At 55.5% G+C, this 19,867-nt stretch overlaps 1 protein-coding gene across 1 annotated transcript in view; it reads left to right on the forward strand.

The window, feature by feature from the left end:
- Positions 1–19,867, forward strand: part of GTF2IRD1 (GTF2I repeat domain containing 1) — a 44,869-nt gene that overhangs the window by 10,636 nt on the left and 14,366 nt on the right. The window contains exons 8-14 of the mRNA XM_053669570.1: positions 731–814; positions 3,850–4,033; positions 8,708–8,733; positions 9,892–10,000; positions 10,700–10,737; positions 11,232–11,312; positions 11,978–12,067. Coding sequence (XP_053525545.1) covers positions 731–814; positions 3,850–4,033; positions 8,708–8,733; positions 9,892–10,000; positions 10,700–10,737; positions 11,232–11,312; positions 11,978–12,067 — 612 coding nt within the window. The remainder of the gene's footprint in view (positions 1–730; positions 815–3,849; positions 4,034–8,707; positions 8,734–9,891; positions 10,001–10,699; positions 10,738–11,231; positions 11,313–11,977; positions 12,068–19,867) is intronic.

Consider the following 19,867-nt stretch of genomic DNA (forward strand, 5'->3'; position numbering starts at 1 on the left):
GCCACGGTGGGCAAGGGTACAACCCGGGATAGAATCTCACTGGCCAGGCACTAGCTGGGTGTTCTCAGGCAAGAAGCTGAGCCTCTCTGAGCCTCAGTTTTCCCATCTGAAAAATAGGAATAGTATCTACCTTTAGAGGTTGTCATGAGGGATTAAATAGGATGTTATATGGACGTAAAGTACTTGGACATCACTATATAATTACAATCACAAATGATCACTCCTGTTATTGAGTGAACTAAGGCAGAAGCTTTGGTTTTGTGTAAGGAGCCAGCAAGGCCTGAGGGTTCGGGGGAAGCTGACTGGCCGAGGCTGGGCGAGACCCCAGATGAATGAGGCATGAGGGTTGGTTGGGTCTTCGAGGTCAGGACTCAGCCTGTGCTTACCCAGAGGGAGTGTTCTCTCGGCCTCCCAGCCGTCTGGGGCACGCGGGGCCCGGGATAGGCAGGCTGAGCCTGCACAGTGTCCACTGCCCGTGGGGGCGGACAGAGGCCAGAGGAGGGAGCAGGTGCGGAGCACCCTGGATGTGTGCGGGCTGCTTCCAGAGGAGGCTGGGCTTGGGTCCGAGGTGCGAACAGGTGGAAGGGCTGAGGCTGGTCGCTGGGGCCCTGGAGGGAGGGTGGCTGTCTCAGGGCACAGCCCCAGCTGGGAACCAGGGGGCTCGCCACGGGGGAGCCAGGCCGCGGGGTCGTGTCTTTGGCTCTCACTGGTGCCTCCTGTGTTTTGATAGAGAAGTGGGACGCCTTCATAAAGGACACGGAGGACATCAACACGCTCCGGGAGTGCGTGCAGATCCTGTTCAACAGCAGATATGGTGAGTGGGCGGCGCGGCCCACAGTGTGGCCCCGGCAGCGTGCTGAGCATCTCATTACGTGACAGTCACTGGTGTTCCCCAACACGACAGCGGGAGCCATATGCTGGCCCCCGCGTGCCGTCAGTGCTGGTGTCATCTCCCGTCTGGGTCGGGGGTGGCTGTGTCAATATTTCCCTTCCGGATTCTCCAGGAGGCGGGGCTGATGGCAGAGCCCCAGGCCTTGACTCTCCTGTGGGAGGCAGGCCGTGAGAGGAGAGCTGGCTGCCGTTCTCCCGCTCGTGCAGGTTCCCAGCAACACTGCCCCGCTTCCCGCCCCCTGCCTTTGCCTGTGCGGTGCCCTTTGCCTGGCGCGTGCCCCTTGCACAGCAAACTCCCACTTGTTCTTCAAGACTTAGCCTGGGCTGGCTGGGCCCCCAAAACCCTGCCAGATATGCTTGAAAGTGGCCTATTATGAATAACAAGAGATGCCCTTCTCACCTCTATCACCCAAGAAATTATAGGGGTTTTAGGAGCCATGGGCCAGGAACCAGAGCTGAGACCACATATGTACTCATTATACCACATAAGTCTTGTTCTCCTCCCTCCGTTTTTCTTCACACACATTTGCTGATTCATTTGCCTACCAGTCATGCATTTTGAGCTCCCACCTGTGCCAGGTACCCAGACCACCTCTGGGTCTCCAGGTGCTCCAGCAGCCACCCAAAGGTGTGTCTACAGGAGCAGGCAGTGGGGTACAGTCGCGCAGTCTGGTGTGTGGCAGCACACAAGGACGGGAGCCCTCAGAAAGAGCAGACAGCTTGAAAGGAAGGGGAGTCCTCACCAGGCTCAGGAGTCATTGGTAGCTTCGTGGAGGAGGTGCCCTTTGATCCAGCCTGGGGCCGAGGCAGCCTGGACACTGAGCTTGGCACTTCCGGGTTGGGGCGGGGCTCAGCAAGGCCCCGGAGGCCTGAGTGAGGAGTCTGGCATAGCCCGGGTGCCTTCGATGGGGCCACCCCGGCCTGCCCACTCAACCCCTCTGCCCAGTGCCGCTGTACTGGGGAGCCGTGTGCACCTGAGTCCTCTAAGCTGCAGACAGGTGTGAGCTGTTCAGGAGGTGGGGGAGGGGGCTGGAGAGGGCTCTGCCCCAGTCCAGCTGGCACCCAGCCAGTAGCCTACTGGCCTGTTGTGGGCTCTGGACATTTCCAGAATATGGAACCTTTTCTAGACATCGGCACCTAGGCCCCACCACGGCCAAATCCAAGGAGTGTTGGGCTTAGCATGGTCCAGGTCTTGCCCCTTCTCGGCTTTTACCCTTTAGCTGCCCTGGGGAGAAGGAGGCTCCCTTGGGGGTCCTGGGGGATCCCGTGGGTGGGGACATTTTGCAGCTTGAGGCATCCTGCCGGCATGAACAGATTCTGCTCCTGGTTCTGGCCTTCAGCCACCAGTTCTGGGTTAGCTTATTGGGCTAGGGGTGCAGAGAGAAAAAAGAAGGAAGAAAGAAAGAAAGGGTAGGGGGTAGCCTTCAGGAAGCCTCAGGGACATTGTCACCTGGAAAGAGGTTGAGATTGGACAAAGGAGATGTAGGAGTGGGCATGGTGGCTTGGTTCTCCCCAGCCCTCCTGTAGCTGGAGGCTGGGCGGGGCCATGCCTCTGTCTCCCGGATCTCGCTGCTCTGAAAAGACAGGCCCAGCACATCCGGTGAACCCAAGGGGCGATGAATTCACGTAGACTCAGGGCACCCATTGCTCAAGTGCTGGGGCTGGGGCATGGTTGGTGAGGTTGGAGGTGGGGCTGAGGGGAGAAATGGTTTGACAGCTGTTGAGATTTTGAGGGTTTAATTTGACAGCGAGTTAAGTGTGACTTCACAGTGGGAGCTGGCTGCCAAAGCCGCCAACGCAGACCTGGGCTGCATCGACAGAAAAAATAATGTTGAGAGCATCCCAGGGAGGTCCAGCCCAGGGCTGGTACTTGTCAGGACACAGACAAAACCCGATGGGGACACAGACAAGGCCAGGATGGGGAGGGGCCTGAGGAGAAGTGGGACCCTTGGGAGAGATCAGAGAGACAAAGCGAGAGTGGATACCCAGCCCAGCTCATCTCCTGAGACCCCCAAGCCTTAGGGAGAACAGGGACGCATGAAAGTGCCATCAGACACGCAGTGGGTGTGCAGGCAGTGTGTGGTGAGGGCGTGAGAAAACACGTGGAGCCGGAGTGTAAGAGAAGGACTGGAATGCACGAGGCCACACCTAACAGTCTGGGAGAAAAGAACGAGTGACCACTCATGAGCCCAGATTCTGTCTACACCGCCGTCGGCAACGCCGGCTGCACCTCATTTCTGTCACTGAAGGGGGAGAGCAGTGCCGGGCCCCTCCCTGGTGGGAAAGGCGGACCTGTGTGGCCGGCGGCATCCTGTCTGAGCCGCCTCGCGCCTGGGGGCTTCCTGTAGCCCTTCATTCACTCAATGAATGTGCGGCGGCAGCTGCTGTGAGCAGCCCTACCTGGATCCCAGACGTGGAGCATTAAATGAACCCCTTTGCCTCCATGGAGCTTAGGTCCCAGACAGTAAATCAGTGAATAGATGAGCATGTTTGTAATGTCAGGTCACGATGAACTCGGGGTGAAGAATAAAGTGGGGTGGGGTGGAGGGGGCTGTTTAGGCAGCTGAGGTGACATTTGGAGAAAAGGAGAAAGGGAAGCTTATGGTTATCTGAGAGAAAAGTATGTGAATAGATGAAAGAGCAAGAGCAACGGCCCTGAGGTCAATGTGTGCCTGGCCTGTTAGGCAGAGAGGCCAGAGAGGCTGGTGTGAGCCAGCAGAGGTGATGGGGTCTCAGTCACATCCAGTCTTATAGACCCAGCTAGGACTTTGCCCATCGCTGAGTGAAATGGGCGCCTATGGGCATTTTTGAGAGAAATGCCATGCTTCGACATTTCAGCATGGCCACGGGGGGCCAGAGATGCCAGGGAGGTGGAAGGGGAGGTGACCACACTCTGGGGCCCTGTTCTCCCGCAGTCTCCGTCTTGCACTCAGCCTTGCCATTTCCCCTCCTCCCCAGCGGAAGCTTTGGGCCTGGACCACATGGTCCCCGTCCCCTACAGAAAGATCGCCTGCGACCCGGAGGCTGTGGAGATTGTGGGCATCCCGGACAAGATCCCCTTTAAACGTCCCTGCACCTACGGGGTCCCCAAGTTAAAGCGGATCCTGGAGGAGCGGCACAGCATCCACTTCATCATTAAGAGGTATGGACGAGTTGCAGGGGCCTTGGCCTTTGCTCCAGGCTGGCTCTGGGTTCGGGTGTTACAGTGTGAGGGCTGGGCAGGGGTGGCAGCAGGCATGAGGCTGGACCCTGGGGAGGTGGCAGTGGGGCCGAGGCGGAAAGGAGTTCTCTGACTTAACAGAGAGTCAGGCAGACCTGGGACAGTGTTCAGACCCCTTAACCTAACAGCTGCACAGCCTCCTTCTCCCTGGGGAGGACATTGGCCCTCACAGCTGGCAGAGGAGTTCCCTCACAGCTACCTGTGTGCACCGCCAAGCCCGCACCTGCATTGGCAGGCAATGCCCAGACTGCACGGGTGCTCCCTCCTAAGTGGCTAGAGGTGGAGGGGTAGCCAGATGCCAAGCCAGTGAGCCCTTGTCCCCAGGCAGCACTGCACTGGTCCCTTCCCAGGCGCCTGTTCCCGAATGTGCCCTCTCTGAGGGCACGACCCCAGTGCGTTTGTGTGCTCACAGGTCTGCTCACTTTTGTTGCCACCAGGCTCTAAAGTAAGCAGGGCTCCAGGCAGGACTGTGTTTGGCTCATTGCTGAGCCCCCGCGACCACAGCAGTCCCTGATGTGCAGTAGATGCCTAACACGGATCTGTGGAAGGGAGGAAGGAACAAACGAACAAACGAAAGAACAGATGAACAAATACATGCTTGTCCAAATTTGGGCTCAAACTTCTGACTTCTTAGAGCTTAGGAAATAAGCAGTAATGGGAGAAAGAGAGATGGGCAAGAAGGGGCTTATGCAGGGTGGTCAGGGAGCTTCTAAGATAACATCCTATTTGTTAAGCCAGAGCTGGAAGTGTGAGAAGTGGGCGGGGCCCGCGTGGAGTTGGATGATGTTTGGGCGGGAGGGGTGGCCTCAGCGGGCAGCCTGCATGCCCAGAGACGCGAGGAGGCTGAGAATGGTTCTGAAGTGGTGAGTAGGACCTCTGCAGGGTTGCTGAAGGCCAGAGTCCGGGTCTGCGGGCCCTCTGGCTGCTGGAGGAGAGCAGACTTGGGGAGACTTGAGCAGAAGTGGGGAGACACGAAAGGAGGCTGTGGCAGTAGGACCAGGCCAGGGTTGTGGGTGGAGGACGAGAAGTGGGTGGACTAGGGACAGATGCTCAGCCGTGATGGGGTTTGCTGGTGGATGGGATATGGGAGCAGGGAGGCAAGGATCACCCCTGTGTTTCCGAGTGAGTTCGTTTTGGATACATTAACTCAGGGAAGCTCAGTAGGTAGAATTCTCAGAGGCCAAGCTGAGACGTCAGAAGCTCCAGAGCAAGGGGCCTGGGTTAGAGATGAAAAACCCACGCACTGTCAGCATGGCCAGGATGGATCACAGGGAGGAGAGAGGTAGAGGCGAGAGGAGGAGAGGACCCGGGTGGACCCTGGGGTCCCGTGTTAGAGGCCGGGGTGAGCATGAGAGGCTGAGACAAGTGGCCAGGGCAGCGGGTGCCCCTCTAGAAGTCAGGTATGGCAGCGTGGGTCTCTGGCTCAGACCACTTCCCTACCTCTGGCCCTCACGGTGCAGGGCATGCTCTCGGGCCTGTTCCAGCCCCCGTCCCAGGCTGTTTCCTGCTCTGCCTTCCCACAGCCAGGAACTCCTGGCCCTCACCCGCCTCTGGGTCTTTGCTGAAGTCCTTCCCTCCCCCCGGGCCAGCTCCCCACCTGTCTGTCTTCCAAGGCTTGCTTTTGCCTTTCTCTGAGTCTGAAAGCAGCCCCCGCACTCCACCCCCTTCCTTATTTGGAAAGAAGTTCACCCTCTGGTACAAGTGGTTTCTTCCCCTCACTAAGCACACCCCCTCCTCACCTTGCTAGTACCTGCACCGAGCCCTCTTGTGCTTTTACAGCCCCTGATGTGGGGCCCACCTGATAAATGATTCTGGAGGTGAATTGTAATCAGTCATCAGGCAGTGCCTACTGTTGTCTAGCTTAAATTCTTTTTGCTGCTGCCTAAGTTCTTTTTCTTCAGTTGATTCTTGGTAGGGAGTAGGGGAGAAGACAGCAACAGGGACTCTCCCGTGTCCCCTTACATGCTTGGCCACGGTATTTTGTCTCACTCGATTCAAATTATAGCTCATTTAATTATTCACTAGGGTGTGCCAGCACCTCCTGCAGGCTTAGCCCTTCACAGGGCTCTCCTGAGGACTTTATGAAACAGCAAGTACAGTCCCCACCTGTCCCTAAAGGCATGGTGGGGGTGGTCTCAGCTGTGATGGGTCCAGGGTACTTCAAAACATGTTCCCAGGGGTAGGCTCAATGACATTGGAGCAGGAAACCTGTAGGGCTTCCCAGACGAGGAGAATTTGGCATCAGGTGACTGGACTTGAAGCGTCTTGATGACCTTGAATGGAGCTTCTCTTCTAAGCCCGAGTTTCCTCATCTATAAAAATAGGGACAGTGATGCCCCTCTCTCAGATTTTCTCAACATAAACTGAAGAAGTGGATGTAACACACCTGACACATAGTAGATGTTCAATAAATGCAAATCCTTTTTCTTGACCTCACCTCAGCACCGATGGCCTGGGCTCCCCTACCATTTCCCCACTGTGTGCCCTTGGGCAAGTTGCTGTACTGCTCTGCACCTCATTTTCCTCACCTGTAGAATGGGGCTAGCGATTGTCCGTGCCCCACAGTGCTGATCAGAGGCTGAATGACTTGATATGAGGAAAGTACTGAGAACAGTGGTTGCTCCCCTCTGAGCCCTCTGTACATCTCCCATTGTTACACATCCCAGCCTCATCCACGGGGCATCTGAGGTCCTTCCAGCAGACGTGGGTCAGGAGAAAAGGAGATTAGGAAGCAGCCAGAAGGCGGAGTCTCTGCCTCCGCCCAGGTGTCTATGGGTGGGGGGAGGTCAAGGTGCTCTCCTATTATAGGGAAAAGCCCCTCAACAAGGCCTGTGGGTCTTGGTGGTGGTGGTGGTAGGGGGCTTTGTGGCCCCCAGGCCCACACTCGTGCTGAGCTGTGGCCTGCAAATCCCCTGTCCCTCCAGGACACAAGCCCCTAGTGAGGGCCTCTGAGTTCACACCTGTGGGGCCAACACGTCAGTCCTACTGAAGGCAGAACTTCAGCGGGGAAGAGTCTGGCGGGCCCTCGGCCTCATGTGTGCCACGGAAGCGACAGTGTTCCTTGGTCCACACCCATCAAACGGGCCTGCAGGTCGCACTGCCCGTGAGAAAGTTGTCACAGCCTTAGCGCCACCATTAGACCTCTCCCTGTCATCTGCATTCCAGTGCCACCAGGGAACTGTGCAAGCCCCCGTCCCCTGTGCTCCCCGATACATAACTAAGACCATAAATAATCTAGATGCAGGCGGCACTGGCAGCCTCGGTCCCTGGGTGAGGCCGAGGGAGCTGGGCTCAGACAGGAAGCCACGTTTCTCCCAAACCTCTCCCTCAGCTGCTCCTCAGCCTCTAGGACCCAGAGGAGTGTGGACCTCCGGGTGCAGCAGGGGGACCGGGCCTCTCAGCGTGAGGTTGGAAAGGCATGTTTGAGGTCGAGTCGTGCTGGTGGACTCACCGCCCTGGTGACCCAGGCCTCGCTTCCTATCACTGACTTTTTTGCCTCTGTTTGAATTTTCTACTGGGCCAGTCTTAGGCATTGCCCACTTGTATTCAGAATCAGATACCCCTTCATTTGTCTCACGTCACCTCTGCAGCCTGGATTCAATGACCAAGGCCCTGTCCCCTTGTCCAGCCATTCCCTAGCACACAAGCTTCACTGCAGGCCCCCAGACCAGCTGCCCAGGCTGACCACCCACCGGGTGCCACCCTTGGTTGGGGCTGGGGGCAGAACAGAGGACACCAGGACTGGAGGCAAGCGGGCAGGTAACCCCAGCCCCCTTGCTCACCTTTCCTCCATCCTCGCCTTCCTGGCCAAATCCCCAGGTACCTCACCAGCATGACTCAAAGGGCTCTGACTGGCCGGTGGGCTCCCTGCCATCCCCTCTCCAGTCCATCCTCTGTCTGATGGTGATCCCATGATGGCGCCCTGTGCTTGGGGGCACAGGGTGGGCACCGCATGCCTGAGCACAGCCAGCCAGGTGGAGCCCCCTGCCCTTCCGTGTGCCCTTCCTAGAGAACCTGTCAGCCCCCCCTTGAGCTCACTGTCCCCTCCTCTCGAAGTCCTTCCCAACTCCCTTCCCACTGGAGCTCCCTTGGCTCCTGAGACACATGCCAGGGGTCCCACGTCATCTTGCATGTCTATGACCTGGTGACAGGCCTGGCTTGTGAATTGACAGAAAGCATCTTGGGAGCAGGTTCTCCCCCCATGACTGTCCCTGAGACTCAGGCAGGGTCAGGTAAAAGCCTGCAGGGCCCTGTGGGAAAGGGGCGTGCGTCATCCACCAGCCATGCTCAGGGCTGAGGAGGCCCCCGGGGCATCATGATGAGCAGGTCGGGCCCTCCAGGACCACCCAGGGACTTGCCCGTGTCTTCCCTGGCTGAGGAGAAATGGTTTGGGGTATCAGGCTATTTGGGGGTACCCCGCGGTTTGGGACCATGCCCTCTGCTGTCCACATATGGCCAGCCGGGGCCCAGGCCTGAAGCTGTAGCCAGCTTGTGGGACTCAAGTAATTGTCCCTGAGGGACCTGGAGGCCGGCCCCCTGAGCCTGGGGAGCCTTGGGCCTGCACCGCTCTCACGCTCGTCTCTCCTCTCTCTCCAGGATGTTCGATGAGCGAATTTTCACAGGTATGTGTGGGTACCAGCTCATCTTTCTAAGGCACCAAGCTGTGCCCCCATGGGTGCTTGAGCTGCCATTACACCAGCTCCTGGCACAGAGTGGGATCCTGGGTGTGGCTTCTGCACCCTGGGGCGGACGCAGGTCCCGGCTCTCAGGAGCAGACAGTCCCTCAAGACTTGGGTGCCCTGAACCAGGGAATAATAAAGCTAATGTTTACTAAATGCAACATGTGGCAGGTACTCTTCTAAGCTGTTAGAATACATATTTTTTTAAAGATTTTATTTATTTATTTATTTATTTATAGAGAGAAGGAGAGAAACGTCAACGTGTGGTTGCCTCTTGCATGCCCCCAAGTGGGGGCATGGCCCACAACCCAGGCATGTGCCCTGACTGGGAATCGAACTAGCAACCTTTCAGTTCATAGGCTGGCACTCAGTCCACTGAGCCACACCAGCCAGGGCTAGAATACATACATCATTTTAATTTAGTCTCCAGTAGTCCTATCAAGTGTTTTGTTTTGTTTTGTTTTGTTTTGTTTTGTTTTGTTTTGTTTTTCCTAAAGCCTGGCTGGTGAGTGGTGGGCTGGGCTACACACCCAGGCATGTGGCCCCAGAGCCCGGGCCTCAGCCTGTAGGCAACGTGCCTCTCCGGAGGCTGGCACTGCCTGGTTCAGCAAAGGGAACACAGAATCTTGGGGCGCATGCACCAGGTCCCAGTTCCAGCCCTACTTCCCATTAGCTTTGTGATCACTGTGGGCAGCGTTTTGCAGACCTCAGTTTCCCCATCTGTGAAGTGGATGTGATGAGAGTGCTATCCTCTGGGTTTCTAGGGCAACCAGATAAGAGAAGGGTCCCACAGGACGGCCTTGAGGGAGACTCAGCCCCTTCCTGAGGGCTCCCTCACCCTAGCAGCGTATGCGAGGTCAGGACCATCATTTCTGGTAGTCTCTTCCACTGTCCCAGTCCTCACAGACCCTGGTCCACGGCCCTGTTCCTTCTCCCAGGGACAGCATCTTTCCCCCAGACCCACCCTGGCCCCGCAGGACATAGAGCCCGCGAGAAGGCGGGGCCAAGGCCGGACCACACCCAGGGGTGCTCCCACAGGCAGGGGGAGGCTGGAGCGCCTTCACCCTGATGCGCCTCACCCCTCCCCAACTCTCCAATCAGGGAATAAATTTACCAAAGACCCCACAAAACTGGAGCCAGCCAGCCCACCAGAGGACACCTCTACAGACGTTTCCCGGGCCACCGCTCTTGACCTGGCTGGGACTGCTCGGTAAGGCCCACCCCAGCCCCTGGTCCATGGGCAGCCCTAACCCTGGCCTGAGGTGGTGTCGCCTGTGGGGAGGAATGAGGCCGAGGCCCAGGATGCTGTGTGCAGTGTCTCCTGACCCCCCGATGCCCTACACAGGCACAGGGCCATCCCACACACAGACCCCCTGACACGCACAGCAGGTCCCCGCCCCATCCCCCCATGAGGCAGGGGGAATCTAAAGGGACAGAGAAGGAAGGCAGAGACTACCGATTTCCCTCCCCCTGGAGAACTCTTGTACCCCCTTGGGAACTGGCTGTATGTCACCTGATCTCAGAAACCTTCCTTGGCACCCAGGCCTCTGCCCTGTACGTGCCCAAGGCCCTGTGTTCAGTTCACGGCCTGCTTGCCATCCACCAGTGCGCCCCACCCACACTCTGGGCCTCTAGGGGCCAGGGATGGGTCATGTATCCCAAACCCCCAAATCCAGCCCACGCCTCCCCAACAGGCTCCGAGAATTAACCAAATCGTCCGTGCCAGCCGCCCCACCCAGGTTTGCTTCCCTTCCTCCTCCTCAGACTCTCGGCCACTCACTGGGGACCTTGCTATGGAGAGGGCCGCTCGGAGGGCAGGAGGGGGTGTGGTCGGGGAGCCTTCTGAACTGGCCGTCTGGAGGGGAAAGCTGGGCTGGTGCCGTGTCACTTCTCATCTTCCCTCCCACAGGACAGACAGGAGCGGGACCTCTGAAGACTGTGGGCCAGGTACAGAGGACCAGAACTCCACAGCGTCCACCAGCCCCACCCAGCAGCTCAGGCCATGAGCCTGGAGGACTAATGAATAGCCTCTGTCCACCCCTGTCCCCTCACCGCCCCCAGGCCTCAGAGCATTCTGGGAGTTGCAGAGCATGCTGGGAGCTTACAGGTGGTAGGGTGCAGGGAGTGGCCGATGGGATTTGGGCAGCACTGTGAGCGAGTCGGCAAACCCAGATTCTGGCATCGCCACTGCCTCCTAGTATGTCTGTGGTGGGGGGCTCCCCACCACGCCGTGAGCCTCAGTTGCCAGGTCCATACGTTGGAGACACCAGGACTGACATCCTGCCAGACCCTCCATCCTGGTCTGGGCAGGAGCATGGGGGGTCGCTGGACTTTTTCTGGGTGCTACTAACAAGCTACTGACATGAGGATTTGGAAGAGCTTGCCTTGCCCAGCTAAGCTCACGTCCACATTTGAGTGGGTCCCCTGTTTGCTGCTCACAGGGACCTCCGGGGAGCTGGGCGGGCTGCGGCCCATCAAAATTGAGCCAGAGGATCTGGATATCATTCAGGTCACCATCCCAGGTAAGGGACAAGTATCTGAAGGGCTGCCCCTGCCACCCCACCCTGAACCTACGGGAATCGAACACCTCCCATAACGGGGCTGCTAGACTCACAGGAACCTCTGTGCTCCCTCCCAGCCACACTGGGGCTGTCTCCTCCATCTCTCAAGGACTTCCCTGGCCACAGTTTCTCTAGTGTGGTCCCGAGGATGGTGGGGTCTTGCATATCCCCTCCACAGCCACACCCTTCACAGCTGCACCCGCCCTGTGTGCCAGGAGTCACGCCTCAGCCCCGCCTCCTACCTCCTAAAGGGCCCCAGCTCCACCCCTCTGGCCTGGCTGGGGTTTGGGAGGCGGGAGGGGGGAGAAGCAAAGTCACTGGAGTAAGAGGATCTGACCTGGACTCCAGACTTGGAACCTGTAAGCGCAGTTTCCACATCCGTGAGGAGGAGGATGGTGTACTTGTCTCTGGAGGTTCAGTGTGGGAGCTCCCAACGGTCCAGGCCCCAAGCCCAGGCCTGGCCTCTTGTCATTAAGGCTGCTCCCCCCGCCACCCCCTGCCTGAGTCCAGGGATCAGCTTCCAAAAGGCTTCTGCTCTGTGGACGTGCTGAATGAGGGTCCCTGAGGGACCATGATGGGGTGGGACAGGCAGAAGATTCTCTTGTCATTTGGAGTTTTATCTCCAGACCCTTCGCCAACCTCTGAGGAAATGACAGACTCGATGCCTGGGCATCTGCCCTCGGAAGATTCTGGTTATGGGATGGAGATGCTGACTGGTAAGAAGTGGGCTGGGGCTCACCTCCCTGGGGTGTGACGGGGAGGGCTTCAGGAAGTCCACAGGCTTTTCTTGGTATTGACCGACCTTAGAGGAAACCCAGAGTGTGCTGGATTCCCTCGGTTCCTTTCTGAGAACTTGAAGCTGGCCTTGATTTATATTAAGTCTGGTTACTAATGTTTCCCAGAAGCCCTCATTTGGATTAACTAGGTCATTTATTCAACAACTATTTATTGAGTACCTGCTATGTACCAGGTCCTGTCTGAGGTTCCGGGGACAGAACAGTGATCCAAATAGGCCAAAGTCCCTGCCCCGTGGGGCTGACATCCCAGGGCAGGGAGACAGATGATGAGAAATCTGAAAGTCAGGCGGTATCAGTGCAGGTGGTCCACAGGCAGGAGGAGGCTGGAGGGGAAGTGCTGGGGGCAGGAGAGGACAGTAACCACAGGACGCGGGTGGGCAGAGCGGACTTCACTGAGAAAGTGCCGTTGTAGCAAAGGCCTGAAGGAGGAGCAGGTGGGAGCCACGTGGATACCAGGAAAGAGCTTTCTGGCAGAGGGAACCACAAGTGCAAAGGCCCCGAGGGTGGCTGTGCCCGGTATGTCTGCAAGGAAGCCCGCAAGGACGCCCCAGTAGCTAGAGCAGACTGAGGAGGAAAGGTGAGTCAGAGAGGCGATGGGGTGGATTCTGCAGGGCAGGTCCATCAGAGGAAGGGGTGTGGGCTTGAGTGCAAGGTGCAGGAATGCCTGGGAGCTTAGAACGAGCAAGGGGCAGTTCAACAGTATCTGCTCTGACCGTGGGGTTGGGAATACACTCGGAGTGGGGACAAGACAGAAACAGACTATTGCGATAATCAAGGCAGGAGGAATGGTCTTCTGTGTGTTTTCTTTTAAGATTTTATTTATGTTCAGAGAGAGGGGAAGGGAGGGGGGAAGAGAGGGAGGAAAACCTCAGTTGGTTGCCTCTCACACGCCCGCAGGGTGGGACCTGACCAGGAACCACACAGCAACCCTTCGGTTCAAAACCACACCGGCCAGGGCTGTGTGTTTTGTTTTCATAACTTGATTGTAGAGGAAAACTGAAATGAATACTTCAGTGTATCTCATGTGCCTAACTCCTAGCTCCAACCATTATCCACAGATGTTAACAGAGGGAATAAAAATAAGAATTTTTTAACGATTTTATTTATTTTTAGAGGGGAAGGGAAGGAGAGAGGGAGAGAAACATCAGTGTACGGTTGCCTTTCATGCATCCCCTGCTGGGAACTGGCCTGCAGGGAACTGGCCTGCAACCCAGGCATGTGCCCTGACTGGGAATCGAACGGTGATTGTCTGGTTCGCAGGCTCGTGCTCAATCCACCGAGGTACACCAGCCAGGGCTCAAAAATAAGAATTATCACAGGTAAAATTTGTCAAACACGAATCATTGTAAAGCTAAATAGTATGTAAACTTTGGTACAGAAGGTTCGTACCTATGGCAGAAAATGGTGTCGGTGCTCAAGTGAGTAGAGTTTGAAAACCTCTGTGGTAGGGATGCAGGGCCAGGCCGGGGCACTTCCGACGGTCCCTCTCTGTGCGCTATGTGCAGTGTGGGCCTGATCCGGAAAGTAGGGGAGGGGCGGGAGTTGCTCAAGGATGTTGTGCCAAAGCACAGCGGGCAGCACTTAAGTGAACAATGCGGAGAGAACTCAAAACTGGAATGTTCCGTGTAAAAAGCACATGCAGATGCATATGGACAATATAGCATTTATCTAAAGCTGAAAATAAAAAATGGCTGCATTCTTTTTTAAAAGGTTTTATTTATTTTTGGAAAGAGGGGAAGGGAGGGAGAAAGAGAGGAAGAGAAACATCAGTGGGCAAGAGAAACATATATTGGTTGCCTCTCACATGCCCCCAACTGGGGACCTGGCCCGCAACCCAGGCATGTGCCCTGACTGGGGAATGGAACCGGCAACCTTTGAGTTAAATCCACTGAGCCACACCAGCCAGGGTCAAAAATGGTAGTATTTTAATGTTTTATTTAAAAAGTAGGTGCAACTATGACCAAATGCTAACATATATTGTGGGCACATGTCTGTGATAATATTCTGTATGCTTTTCTGTATGTTTTCATTTTTCCCTACCAAAAATAAACAAACAACTGGAAAAATAAGTAAGGCTTCCCACAGGCCCCCCCAGCAGGTGACGCCACACGAATTGGTGACAGAACGAAGGCAGAACATCGCTGCCCCTCATTTGCTTCCATCTCTGTCGGGGAGAATGGTCTGGAAATGGAAGAGAGTGAGGAGAACCTGGGAGTCCCGTTCATTAAGGAGATATGGGGGGTTGCAGAGCTGCTGTGGGTGAGTGTGGATTTCCAGCTTCTGCCGAGTTGGGTTCTAGGCAGCTAATACCTAAGAGCCACCATCCGTAGCACTTCAGAGGTCAAGGTGGATGGCAGGTGAGCTGACAAAAAGAAAACCAGACTTCAAGATGAGGATTTGGCCCTGGCCAGTGTGGCTCAGGTGGTTGGAGCATCGTCCCTTAGACTGAGGAGTCACGGGTTCAGTCTCCAGTCAGGGCACATGCCTGGGCTGCAGGTTCAGTGCTGGTCAGGGTGCGTGCACGGTGCAGCCCATCAGTGTTTCTCTCTCCCTCCCTTCCCCTCGCTCTAGAATCAGTGTACGTGTTCTCTGGTGAGAATTAGGGCAGCGGGGGAAGGTGAGGGTTTGCCCAAATTGCAGAAGGGTAGACTGGGCATCAGTCCCAGGCAGTTCCAGAAAAGATTTCTACAGAAATGACTGTGAGTCATTAGAAGGGACCCAGTGTGGGTCATGCACGGGGAGTGAGTTGGCCGTCAGGATCTCGGGCTGGCCATGGGCCAGCCGGGGAAGCAGGGCTGCATGGTACCCCAGCCTCCACCTGGGGGCGGGTTCCTCTGCTGTCCCGAAGGGCTTGGACCTTCCAGAAGTATTCAGCAGTTAGTTGGACAAAGGGACCTCAGACAGCAGAATCCTGTGATCTGCTGATGCCTTGGGAGGGAGTGGACAGTCCACCCAAGACTGATGTTCCTTGTGCCTCTGACAGACCAGAACGCTGGGTGAAACGCACAAGAATTCAGAGCCCAAGGACATGCCGTGAGTTGGATTCCTCGGGTAACAGACTCTGAAACGGAGTTTAACGTGCAGGATGTTTACTAGGGGTTGCCTTTGGGATCAACACCTGTGGAAAGGAGGGGATGGAAGCCCAGGGGGGCAGAGGGAGAGGTTGAGCCATGATGCAGCCCCAGTAACAGTCTCCACCAACCCCACAGGGATCTCTGGAGCCCCCTAGAGTTGTTCTGAGTTGAACCAGGATGTCCTGGCCTTTATACACCCTCCTTCATTAGGTATGGGGTGTGGGCTGGCCCAGGGCAGTCCTTGAAGGAGCAGCTGACCTGGCTGCCAGCTAACCACAGTATCTACCTGTGGGACAACAAGCTGGGGGTCTTGGTGGTACATCTGTGTCCACCACAACATGGATGGACGATTTCACCACAGAGAGACAGCCAGGAAACAAACACAGCGAGTGCACAGGCACAAAGAAAGGAGGGCTTGCACAGGGGCGGCTCTTGTGCACCTTTTTTTTAAAAATATATTTTATTGATTATGCCATTACAGTTCTATTTCCCCCCTTCATTCCCCTCCACCCTGCACACCCCCTTCCCCCACCATTCCCCCCTTTAGTTTATGGCCACGTGTCTCAAGTTCTTTAGATTCTATATTTCCCCTACTATTCTTACCCTCCCCCTATCTATTTTCTACCTACTGTCTATGCTACTCATTCTCTGTACCTTCTCCCCCCTTCTCCTCCTCCCATTCCCCTGTTGCTAACCCTCCGTGTGATCTCCATTTCTATGGTTCATTCCTGATCTAGCTGTCCTCTTAGTTTGCTTTTGTTTTAGGTGTGGTTGTTAATAACTGTGAGTTTGCTGTCCTTTCACTGTTCATATTTTTTGTCTTCTTTTTCTTAGGTAAGACCCTTTAACATTTTATATAATAAGGGCTTGGTGATGATGAACTGCTTGGATTTGATCTTATCTGAGAAGCACTTTATCTGCCCTTCCATTCTAAATGAAAGCTTTGCTGGACAGATCAATCTTGGTTGTAGGTCTTTGGATTTCATGACTTGGAATACTTCTTTCCAGCCCCTTCTTGCCTGTAAGGTCTCTTTTGAGAAATCAGCTGACAGTCTGATGGGGACTCCTTTGTAGGTGACTGTCCCCTTATCTCTTGCTGCTTCTAGAATTCTCTCCTTCATTTTAATCTTGGATAAGGTAATTATGATGTGCCTTGGTGTGTTCCTTCTTGAGCCCAACTTCTTTGGGACTCTCTGAGCTTCCTGGATTTCCTGGAAGTCTATTTCCTTTCTAGATAGGGGAAGTTCTCCTTAATTATTTGTTCAAATAAGTTTTCCACTTGTGGGTGTTCCTCTTCCCCTTCTGGTGCCCCTATAATTTGGATGTTGGAATATTTAAAGATGTCCTGAAGGTTCCTAAGCCTCTCCTCATTTTTTTGAATTCTCCTTTCGTCATCCTTTTCTGTTTGGTCATTTTTTTTCCTCTTTTTGGTTCACTCCTTTGATTTGAGTCCCAGTTTCCTTTCCATTACTATTGGTTTCCTGTGCATTTCCCTTCATTTCAATTAATTTAGCCTTCATCTGTTCCTCTAATTTGTGACTAAAATCAACCAGTTCTGTGAGCATCCTGACAATGTGTGCACTGCTTCTTAAAGAAATCTGTCAGCCTGAAGAGTCATGAGGGTGAGCTTCCTGGTCCATTCCCAGGAATCCATTGCTAGGAAAATATCTGAAATAGGAACAGCATTTTCTGCACAGAGGTGTTCGTGACAGTGTCACTGATGACGACGAGAAATTGGAAAGAGTCCTGGCCAGGTGGCTCAGTAGTTGGAGTGGTGTCCCACGCGCTAAAAGGTCGAGGACTCAATCCCCGGTTGGGGTGTGAGAGACAGCCGGTCAATGTTTCTCTTTCTCCCTTGCTTGCTCTTTAAAATTAATAAACATATCCTTGGGTGAGGGTTTTTTTTTAATTGGAAAGAATCAGTCCAACTACCAGGGCACCGTTAATGGTACCCTGACACAGCCACTAAAAATAGGCAACAAGGGAGAACACAAAAGACACAAAAATGAGTGTTGACAACCGTGTTGAAAACATAATCACTGGTTTAAAAAAAGAAAAAGAGCTATCAAAATAGTGGCTATGTTAGGTTACATGCATTTTCTTTCTCATGTTCTAGATCAGTTTTGATGTGCTTTCAACCCCTCGGTAGTGAAGAAAGATTATTCTCCAGGCACGGGCTGGGGGTGACCAGACTGACGGCAGTGAGTGCAGACTGTGGGGAGTTTGTCTGGCCAGGGGCTCTGGATGAGCTGCCAGTGTGGCCTGGCTGCTGAGAGGCCCCCTGGCACCTGGCTGCGCTCACAGCAGTAGAGGAAACCACAGGGGTCCCATTTGGAGACCTAGAGGCTGGTGGCACTGGAGGGGTGGAGGCTGTGGACCAGCATGGTGCCATTTCTGTTGGAAAGGCTTCTCCCTTCTGGTTTGACAACAGGAAACAGGCCTGGCAGCACGAGTCCACCTCCCCAAAGCCACCCAGCCTTGGGCTAGAATCCCAGGTTTGCCAGCTTTCCGCCCATGGCTCCTTGCAAGGCACCTCATTCAGGATTCTGAAGATTCCGAGGTTCTCAGGACCCCATGGGTTAGAGGAGGAGTATGTGTGCTGTGTTTTTCTTCTGTGTACACATGTACAGCGTGAGATAAATGATGCAGACTTCTGTAACAGGTAAAGGACAGGCTCTGCTGCCCGCCCCGGGCGCCCCTGAGTTTGGTGTCCATCCTCCGTGTTTTTCTGCACATGTGCTAGTGCACGTGGCCACCGGTTTGTACGCTTTGTCCCTGGTGTCCTCACTGTGGCTGTCTCTGCAGCAGCTTGGTACCCACTGTGTCGGCAGGTCCTTGGTCATTCATTGAGGTCATTTCGAGTCTCTCGGTGTTGAAACGGGGGCAGTCAGCTTGAGGACAAGTGTGTTCAGAGTAAATAGCCTGGTGGAGAATCAGGCAAGTTCCCTCACTTAGAACTTGGGCCACCAGAGCCACCCAGGTTGTCTCTCACTAGAGGACCTAACCCTGTTTGGGGACCCAACAAGGCTGGCAGAAGCCCCGCCCACCCCACCCCCCCCCCTGCCCCAGTTTGGGCCCCAGTGGGTGGCTGGGTCAGGTCCTCCCCTGCCTGGTGCTCTGCAACGTTGCCCGGGGGTCGCACTGCACATGGACAGCTTACGGCAGCAACGGACTCCGGGCCCGGTCTGCCCTCTCCTGTCCCTCACAGGCAGGCCCCCTGGTAGACTTTATAGGTGTTCCAGGTGTGGCATGTGGGCTGCTTCCTTCGCCCCAGGATAGATACCATACCTGAGTCCTAGTCACTGGCGCCTGCTCAGGGAAGCCCCCGAGGCCCTGCTTGTCCGTCTGTCCCCCCCAGACTCACCTCTTCCTGTCTGCTTGCACTCCAGCATGTTAGTGGGCTCCCCCAGAAGCTGACCCGAGACAAGTGCATTCACTCACTTGGGAGGAGACCTGGGACCACCAGTATGAGGTGGGCAGTGGGACTGAGGCAGTACAGGAGTGTCATCAGGCCTGTGACCGCTGCAGGCAGCTGAGATGAGGGCCCACGGGAGCCCACTCATAACCACACACCTGAGTTTACACAGATGGGTGAGAAGGGAGCCGGGTCGGTGATCTGTCAAGTTGCCCCCACTACTGGCTGAGAGCTCTTCACAGGGCATGAACCGCAGGCTCTTCTTTGCTGGTTCTTATCCCGCAGCCGGTTCTTCGGGTAGAGTTGGGGACTCAGCATGTACTGCCCGTAGTGAGTCCCATTTCCCTGAGGAAAGTTTAGGCCTAAACCTCAGGGCTGGCCCTCCACATTTTCAAGAGGGCAGCTGAGCACAGATCAAACCTTCCAGAACCTTCCAGCTCCTTCCAGGCTGAACCCCAAGGCTCAAGCTTATCTGGTGATCCCAGCTGTGCTGGTTCATCTGCCGTCAGTTGGTGAGCAGGCTGTGACCACTGACGGCTCTCCCAGGATTAGCCCATTGCTTCCGCTCAGGACCACATCTGGGACAGGGGACAGCATCCTGCATCCTTGTCACCCAGTGCTTTCTTGAGCCTGGGGAGCAGACCTGGGGCCACCTGCTCCACCATTTCCAGCTCAGCAGCGTGTTGTGGGCCGAAAGGAGATGTTTAAGGGCTGGTACTGGGTGTGAAGGCACCAGTGAGCTTCCTCAGTCACAACTCCCAATCAGGCTGTCACGAATGTTGAAAATCCCTCAGTGCCTCCTGAGCCCTGGCAATAGACACTGCTGCCCAGGGCCTATCCCAGTCACCACACTCCCACTGTCCACATCTGCATGTCATCCTCCAGCCCAAACCCCTCACCTGAGTCTGATCCCCTCCCATCCCACTGCTTTTCCGGAACACCAGGATCCAGCCCAGGGGCTCCCCTCCTGCAGGAAGCCTCCCCTGTGCACTGTCCTGCATCCTTGCCACCTGCAGACAAGCATCTGGAAACAAGCTTGAATCCATTGCTGCCAGCCTGGGCTGGTGCCAGTGCCCCTCATCAGCCCAACCCCTGTTCACCTGGCCCAGGATGGCTCTGCAACCCCCACCTGCCCCTCCCTCTGTCGCCTCATGTGAATCTGTTTCTCTTAGTGGCATCACCACCGTCCGGCATTATGTGTTGTGTCTGCAGCACACAAGAAGAGCAGGG

The sequence above is a fragment of the Artibeus jamaicensis genome, unplaced genomic scaffold (genome assembly GCF_021234435.1).
Source record: "Artibeus jamaicensis isolate MK-2021 breed Jamaican fruit bat unplaced genomic scaffold, CSHL_Jam_final contig_1582, whole genome shotgun sequence".
Lineage (NCBI taxonomy): Eukaryota > Metazoa > Chordata > Mammalia > Chiroptera > Phyllostomidae > Artibeus > Artibeus jamaicensis.